The 8,554-nt window shown below is 35.9% G+C and overlaps 2 protein-coding genes across 2 annotated transcripts; one reads left to right on the plus strand and one right to left on the minus strand.

Moving 5' to 3' along the window:
- The first annotated feature begins 2,581 nt into the window (after nt 1–2,581).
- LOC131622261 (uncharacterized) lies at nt 2,582–4,063 on the plus strand. The gene has a single exon (XM_058893288.1). The coding sequence runs from the start codon at nt 2,582–2,584 to the stop codon at nt 4,061–4,063; it is 1,482 nt and encodes a 493-aa protein (XP_058749271.1).
- A 958-nt stretch (nt 4,064–5,021) lies between these two features.
- LOC131622286 (MDIS1-interacting receptor like kinase 1-like) lies at nt 5,022–8,554 on the minus strand. Its single transcript, XM_058893311.1, has 2 exons — nt 5,731–8,554; nt 5,022–5,599 (listed from the first exon to the last, which is right to left on the minus strand). Exons 1-2 carry the CDS (start codon nt 8,372–8,374, stop codon nt 5,181–5,183), a joined length of 3,063 nt encoding a protein of 1,020 aa, XP_058749294.1. The 5' UTR covers nt 8,375–8,554; the 3' UTR covers nt 5,022–5,180.

Raw genomic sequence — 8,554 nt, forward strand, 5'->3', positions numbered from 1 at the left:
TGGTATAGCGGGAAGAAACCTTTTTTTATCCTGATAGCATGATCGGAGTCGTCGGGTAGAGTTCCCGATGTCAGGTAATGAATGATAGGCGTCATCTAGCTTGTCTGTTGATCTATGGGCATAACCTCTTCCTGCTCAATGTTCGGTTTTTCAAGTATCTCTTAAATCATTGTTTTGTTTAGTCATAGGCTCTTGGTACTGGCTAATCGGGCCAACACGTCAGCTCTGATGCTCTCCTCCCATGGAATATGGATGATTTCAAACTCGGAAAAGCCTTGAGCCAACTCATGAGTTCTAGCCAAATATCTCTGCAATGAAGTGTCCTTTGCTTGATATTCGCCTTTAACATGTGATGCTACCAGCTGTGAGTCTGCTTTTACTATCAGATGAGTGACACCCACCTCTCTGGTGAGTTTCATCCCGCCTATCATGCTTCGTACTCGGCTTGATTATTACTAGCCTGGAACTTGAAACATAAAGAATACTCTAAAATGAAGTCACCCGGCCCTTCGAGCACTATCTCGACTCCGTTTCCTTTGAGATTGGACGAACCGTCCACGTGGAGAGTCCATCTATCAACATTTTCTTCAGGATTGGGTGTGCTGAGCTCAACTACAAAGTTGGCCAATGCTTGGGATTTTATGTTCGTTCTGGGAAATAACTCGATGTCATACTCCGACAATTCAACTTCCCATGTAACCATTCTTCCTGCGAGATCCGACTTCTTTAAGATCTGCCTTATTAGATAGTTTATTTTGACTCTGACTTTGTGTCCCTGAAATAATGTCTCAATTTTCTGGCAGTGACAACTAACACCAGTGCTAATCTTTCTATCTTCTGATATCTCTGTTCTGCGCCTTTCAACACTTTACTTACGAAATATACCGGTCTCCCCCCTCTTCACCCTCTTTAACCAGGACCGAGCTCATTGCATTGTCGGTCACGACCAAGTATAGTACCAAGGGAGGATTTGCTTTGGGCCTGGTCAGGATTGGTGGAAATGATAGGAACCGCTTCACAACCAAGAATGCCTCCTCACAGGCAGGTTTCCACTCGAATTCTTTAGCTTTTCGGATTGCTGTGAAGAAATGAATGACTTTGTCACCTGCGCAAGATAAAAACTGAGACAAGGCAGTCAACCTTCCCGTAAGTTGTTGTACCTCCGTTTTGGACGAAGGGCTTCTCATATCTAGGTCTGCTTCACATTTGTCAGGATTGGCTTCAATTCCACGATTTGTGAGCATGAATCCGAGGAACTTCCCGGTCTGGACCCCGAAGGTACACTTCTTCGGGTTTAGTCTCATGTCAAAGTTTCTCACGAATTTGAAGGGTTCAGAGAGACGTTGATTACAAATCCTACGAGGAGGGGTTGTCGTTGACATGTGCAAGGAGGATAGCTGCTAGGGAGACACAAAAGGGTGTCCTCGTGTGGCAGCTACCACTTAGCCAGTGCCACTGTCCTCGCCTGTCGGGCAAGTGTCCTTTTGGCCTTTTCCCCGGCAGCTCTGGATTGGGCCTTGGACTATGCATCAGCCCAAGAGTCGGCCCAGTCCAGAATATATATAGTGTACCTTCGATGAATCACATGATACTATTTAATTTTTATATATTTAATTATTTAATAAATAGTACAATTGTTCGTTGTTTTCAAAGCATTTTATATTGAATGTATCCTTACCTAATTTTTTGAATTGGATATATAAGAATTCACTATTATAATTTATGAATAATTAATTTGCTTACTTACTATTATTTATTAAAAATATTTAATTTGTTATTTTTTTTAGCGTAAATATTTAACTTGCTATTTTGTAGCTATTTGAAAAAGCAGAGTTAATTAATTATTTACCATATCTTATTATAGATTGAAATAAATTTAATTAATTATTAATATTATATATTATAATTTGATTGGTTATCTTTTATGTGATTAGTTATTATTATTTATCATAAATTTTTGAATGACTATAAATTTTTAGTTTGCTATTTATTTAGCCAAATGTATAGATTTAGGAGATATTTCTAAATCCATCTGTAACTTTTAAGAATTTTATAAATATCTGACTTTTTATTTAGTTTAAATTGTTGATGGTTGAAAATTTTTTCTTTTCTTGATTTGTAGTCGGTGTTTCTTTAATATAATTGGGCCAGAGTATTTTACTACTCTTTAATAGAATACTTTGCTTAAAAATATATATTAGATATATTAGATTTTTAGTCATTTAAAAACGTGGAGCATTAACTTTTTATAGATACGAAATTTTTATTTATTAGGTGATGATTTTTGGCTTCCTATTATTTAGCCAAACATATAGGTATAATAGCCAAACATGTAGGTTAGGTTTTTGTTAGAAGAAAATAAATTAATTTTTTTATTATTCCTATTAATTAAAATATTTGGTTTGTTATCATTTAGTCGTGAGTGTTGATTTTTTTTAATAAAAATTATGTGGCTTGCTATTTTTTAAAGATTTGAAAAGGCGGAGAGTTAGTTTTTTTAACCTAATCGTTACTCTTTAAATAGTGACGGGAATCCATATTCCATCAAGGTGACATGGTGAATAATATGAAAAAAATCAATATGAAGAGAAAGAAGATTATTCACAAATCACTCTTCCTCCTCACTATGATGAAGAAGAAAACATCTAATAGATCCTCAAAACCACTTGCGGCACCGTTTCTTTCTATGAAAAAGAAGAAGAAAATTTGTGGTAAATTTTCACAACAAAAATCGCTTTCTTCTACAAATTTTATTATAATTGCAGAGCCTGAATTTTATTTACCCGATGACTGTTGGGAGCATGTCTTCACATTCCTCATCAACCCCGTCGATGGAACCGAAGACAAAAACAAACTCAACTTTAAATCCCTATCTCAAGTTTCAAAACACTTCCACTCCATCACCAACCGTCTAATATTCTCTATGAGAATTTATTATCCGCAACTTCGTTATCTCTCTCGTTTCTTCCATAGATTCTCCAATCTTAATTTCCTTGATCTCTGCTTTGGCTCTCATAATCTTGATGTTGGCATTGCTTTGGCTCTTCATGACAGACCAACTTTGAAATCTTTATCTATTTTCGGAATTGAGCTACAGGATTCAAACCACGTCACTTCACATTATATTGATTCCTTTGTGAGTTTGAAGGGTTTGAATTATCTTAAGTTCCGGTGTTCGCAAATATCTGATAATTTGCTTTATGCTATTGCAAGAGAGGGTCTTCCTTTAAAGATGTTTGTTCTTGAAAATTGTATCGGCTATAGTTACCATGGAATTTATGATTTATTATCCAAGTGTAATGGGATACAACATTTGGTTCTTCAAGGTGTTGATTTTTTAAATAATCATCATGTTTCTCAGTTGTCTTTGCTTCTTCCTGATTTGGTATCTATAAACCTTAATGAATGTTCCAAGCTCAATGAATCAGCTTTGTTTGCACTCATTAAAAACTGTCATTCACTTGGTAAGATCACAATGGAAAATATATATGAAATCCCAATGGAAAACATATATAATGACCGGAAGAGTGTAGAAAATTCAGATATTTTGAAAGATTTTGAAGCCAACCCTCAATTAAAGTTTCTCCGTTTGGGTCACACTTCATTTATAAACGACGGGACCATCATATTGTTTGCTTCTATTTTTCCTAATTTGAAGCTTCTCGATTTAAGTTTTTGCGATGGCATATCTAAAAAAGGTATTTGTCAAGTTTTAAGTAGATGTTGTAAGCTTAAATATTTGAACTTAACCTACTTTAAGGATGTGAGAGAACTTAAAATAAACTTTGTAGTTCCCCAACTAGAGGTGTTGGATTTATCTAGTACAAATGTTGATGATAAAACTCTCTATGAAATCTCAAAGAGTTGTTGTGGGCTTTTGCAACTATCATTAGTATATTGTGAGTATGTCACAGAAAAGGGAGTGATGCATGTGGTTGAAAACTGCACACAGCTGAAGGAGATCGATTTGTCATGTTGTGATAAAGTGAATGTCGATGTTGTTGTCTCAATGCTTTCATCAAGGCCATCATTAAAAAAAATTGATGCAATTTTGTATCTGTGACATAAAGATAACTCTCTTTATTAGTGTAGTCTTTTGCTAGTTATGGGTGTCTTATTTATTGAAGTTTTGATTCTTAAATATTAGGTTTTTTTTTAGATTTGTTTCTATTTAATCGTCATCGTCATTTTTAGAATAATCGTCATTTTAATGACTTTGAAGATGAATGTGTGTCAAGTCATGTGCCACGCGTATGACCAAGTGTCACGTCAGGTGCCAATAAAAGCTGACTCCGTTTGAAAAAAATGGACGGAAAGGAATAACGTGAACCTTTTTGAATAATTAGAGGACCACTTTAAAACTTTTTAAAGATAAGCGACCAGAATGGACCCCGAGATAAATTTAAGGGAAAAAAAAATATTTAGCCTAATTTTTTATATGAAAGAGTATTAAGCCTAATTTTTTATATGGAGTTTTAAATTTTGATGTTTTGCTTTCCTCTAACCTGAGTTATATTAATTTTCTTATATGCAAAAAGATTTTATTATAATATATGTAAGAAATAAAAGGCAGTATGAACATGCATCCCAAGCATCAATAACTGAACTGAACTAATTAATTGACCTTTGAATTCTGTATCTATATCTCAACAATGGCAAGTAATCAGAAACCTTTTAGATATCAATGATCTAGCAACAAGTAACACAATACACACAAATACTTACTAGAACTTTACACAAATCATAGATTTCATCATACAACACATTTGAAATTTCTCTGTCCATATTGTAAGGACTGAAAAGTAAAGATTAAGGAGCAATTGATATGAGCAGGGAGTATTTGAAGTTTCTCTGTCCATATTATTATCAATTTTTCTATTTGCAAATCAGCATCTGCTTCAGGCTATTCACACTGCCCCTACATTCAATGTCTCTGCACAGAGACCAACTGAACTGGTTTCACGAGACTTTAATTTTAAAAAAAAAACTCAATAAGAATGAGATAGATATTATTCAGCAATATCCTTTCCTTTCTTACCTATGCATTTTTCATTCTATTTGTTCATCTTTTCCAAAATCAAGATACAAAGAAAACTTATTTCCATGAATTAATCATTACACTTTAACAAGGCCATTAACACAAACAATGCATCACTGAATACAAAATTACAATCTGGTTCCTAGAGAAGACCACTAACTGGTGATGTACTAAAAACTGACATCTCCTTGTTATTGTTGTTAGCTGCTAAAGATGTTTCACTGTTTCCACTAATCTTTCTTCTAGGCTTTGCTTCTCCAAGCATCATTATCACATCCCTCATGCTTGGTCTGTCTTTAGGAAGTTTAGCAGTGCAAACTACTGCTATTCTTAAAACTAAAAGCATTTCTTCTATAACATGCCTGCAGTTTCCTACACTTGGATCTAATGCTTCTTCTAGAGATTTCTTGTCTCTAATCTTCCTTCTAAGCCACTCTACAATGTCTACACTCTCTCCAAATTCCGCGTCTAATGGCCTCTTTCCTGTCACAAGCTCCAACAAAACTACTCCATAACTGTATACATCAATCTTTTCATCCACCTTCAATGCATATCCATATTCTGCCAATTCATAAATCATTCAAATGTTATAATGTATAAAAAAATCCATGAAAGAATCGGCATCTGCGTGTAGGCAAGAAAAATGTAGGTTTAATCACAGATGAAATAAGATTTGGAAACTAGTAACTCACCAGGAGCAATGTAGCCATAGGATCCGGCAACCATGGAGACGGTTTCGTTCTTCCGGATCATCATCTTGGCTAAACCAAAATCTGCTATCCTTGCTTCAAGATTTGCATCAAGCAGTATGTTATTTGACTTAATGTCGCGATGGATAACCGGCGGATAACAGTCGTGATGAAGATAAGCAAGTCCTTGAGCAACTCCAAGAGCTATGTTATATCTTGAAACCCAGTCAACAAGCTGTCGAACAGCTTGCTTACTATGCAAGGCATCTCCTAGGTTTCCATTATGCATAAATTCATAAACTATCATCAAATCAGTGTCATTGTGAAGAAATCCTAATAGTCTAACAATGTTCCTGTGTCTTAGTCTCCCTAAGAGGTTCACTTCTCCAACAAGCTCATCGCTGCCTCTTCCTACTTCAACATCATTTCCTGATCTCCACAGCTTTTTCACTGCTACAATTGTATTGGATTGCGGTACCTCGGCTTTGTAAACAACGCCGGTAGCTCCCATTCCGATCACATTTGTTTCCTTGATGCAAGCTAGAATGTCAGTACTTGTAAAACCAAGTCTCTGAAATGCTATTAATCGCCATGGCCACCCTTTGCTACCTTTATAAAATCTCTCTTTGAAGCAAAATCCACCGGTGTACCACCTTACATATAAAGATCTTGCTAACAAGATTGTAATTCCAATGGCTAGAATTGATGATATTCCAATGATCCACCCTGTGATAATATGCTTTGCATGTGAACTTCCATATCTTGAGGAGTATGCCGAGTTTTGGTCACATGAAGGGAGGATTCCACCACATAGGCCAGCATTTCCAACGAGATTGTTCGGGTTTATAGTTCTTAGCATACCATTATCTGGCACAGAACCTTCAAGCTTGTTGTATGAAACATTAAATGCTTCCAAAGCTGGCGATAAACCAAAGTTCTCAGGTATATGACCGGTCAACGAGTTGTTGGAAAGATCAAGCATAGCCATTGTAGGCATGTTAGCTAGTGCTTTTGGGATTTCACCAATCAAAAGGTTGTTTTGCAGGTTCAAATTTACTAGCTTTTGACATGAACCTATGCTTTCTGGAATGGCTCCGGATAAATGATTCGACGAGAGATCAAGAACAGTAAGTGAGGGAGAATCCTGAAATTGGTTTGGTATTTTACCTTCTAAGTTGTTGTGGGAGACCATGAAAACTTGGAGATTTGGAATGGAGAGAATAGTAGAAGATAGAGAAGAATGGAGTTTGTTTCTTGAGAGATCAATGAAAGAAAGAGATGTTGAAGAAGGAATATCATCTGGAATTTCACCAGTGAGACTATTGTTAGCTAATTCTAACCTTTGAAGCTTCTCAAGTTTGCCAAGACCAACAGGAACTGATCCAGAAAGAAGATTGTTGTGGATTCGAACACGAACAAGCGAAGAACATTTTGATAAGCTCGATGGAATCGGACCAGAGAAAGCATTGTTGAAAAGTATTAGCTTGGTGAGATTTCCCTGGCTGCAAAGAGTTTCAGGAATATCTCCAGAGATCAAATTGGACGATACATCCAACCATTGCAACGGTGAATTTTCGCCAAGGTTGCTCGGTAATGGACCTGATAATGAATTGTTCCATAGCTCAAGAACCTCCAATTGAGGCAAATTCCCAATGCCAGAAGGAACAAAACCAGATAACTGGTTTCCCATGAAGTTCAAAAGCTTCAAACTCTTCAGCAGACCTATTTCATCTGGAATTTTTCCTGACAAAGTGTTATCAGAAAGATCGAAAAACTGCAAAGAAGTCATGTTACCAATTTGTGATGGAACTCTTCCTTCAAAATTGTTGTTGTATAAGAAAAGTGTATTCAATAGCTTGAGATTTCCCAATTCACGTGGAATCTCACCACCAAGATTGGAAACTGCTAAATCAAGATACTTAAGACTAGTGAGATTTCCGAATTCGAATGGAATCTCACCTTCGAATCCGTTATATCCGAGAATCATATACTCCAATGATGAAATTTTTCCAAGCTCACCAGGAATTTTTCCAGTGAGATTATTCCCAGATAAACCAAGAAACTTCAACCCATGCAAGTTACCAAATGATTTCGGAATTGAACCTTCAAAGAAACTGCCTCTAAGATCAAGCATTTCCAACAAAGTTGCATTTCCAAGGTCCAAAGGAATTGTACCTGAGAATTCATTGCTCGAGCCATTTAACGATGTTAATCTCGACGCTTTTCCAAGTCCTAATGGAAACTCACCAATGAAGAAATTCTGACTTACATCAAGAATGTTCAGTGTGGTGAGATTGGATATAGATTTTGGTAATTTTGATGAAAATGCATTGCAACATAAGTTTAGAGAAGTAAGAGACTGAAGCCTTTGTATGTCATTGGATACTATACCACTGAGATTCTTGTGAGAGAGATCGAGATTCTCTACGGTTCCGGCTGAGTTGCATTTGATTCCAGTCCAGTTACAATGAGGTGAATCCAACTTCCAATCATGAAGAGTATTCAAGGGATCAATAAGACCCGATTTTATCGAAAGCAAAGCCAATAGTTCATCATTCTTCGTAGCAGAAGAAAAACTGTAAGAGAAAGGAAAAAAGATACTGTAACAGAAGAAAATGAAAAACTGTGTTTTCATTTGCATTTTCATAGTTTAAGGCTCAGTTCTCCATAATTTACACCTAATGTATGTGATTTAGTATATTATGTGATAGAAAAATAAACTATATATGATAAGTTTGAGTCAAATTTAAGAAATAGAGAGGTTTATGAAGTAATGACAGGTGAAGATTTGGAATTATTGGTAGTTTATCCGACATAAAACATGGGA

The sequence above is a fragment of the Vicia villosa genome, unplaced genomic scaffold (assembly GCF_029867415.1).
Source record: "Vicia villosa cultivar HV-30 ecotype Madison, WI unplaced genomic scaffold, Vvil1.0 ctg.000029F_1_1_1, whole genome shotgun sequence".
Classification (NCBI taxonomy): Eukaryota; Viridiplantae; Streptophyta; class Magnoliopsida; order Fabales; family Fabaceae; genus Vicia; species Vicia villosa.

Excerpts from the sequence above, each read along its gene's own strand:
- LOC131622261 (XM_058893288.1), top strand. The coding sequence starts at position 2,582 with ATGAAGAGAAAGAAGATTATTCACAAATCACTCTTCCTCCTCACTATG.
- LOC131622286 (XM_058893311.1), bottom strand. The coding sequence starts at position 8,374 with ATGAAAATGCAAATGAAAACACAGTTTTTCATTTTCTTCTGTTACAGT. Across the intron at positions 5,600-5,730 it reads CTATGGCTACATTGCTCCTG|AATATGGATATGCATTGAAG; the intron begins GTGAGTTACTAG and ends ATGAATTGGCAG.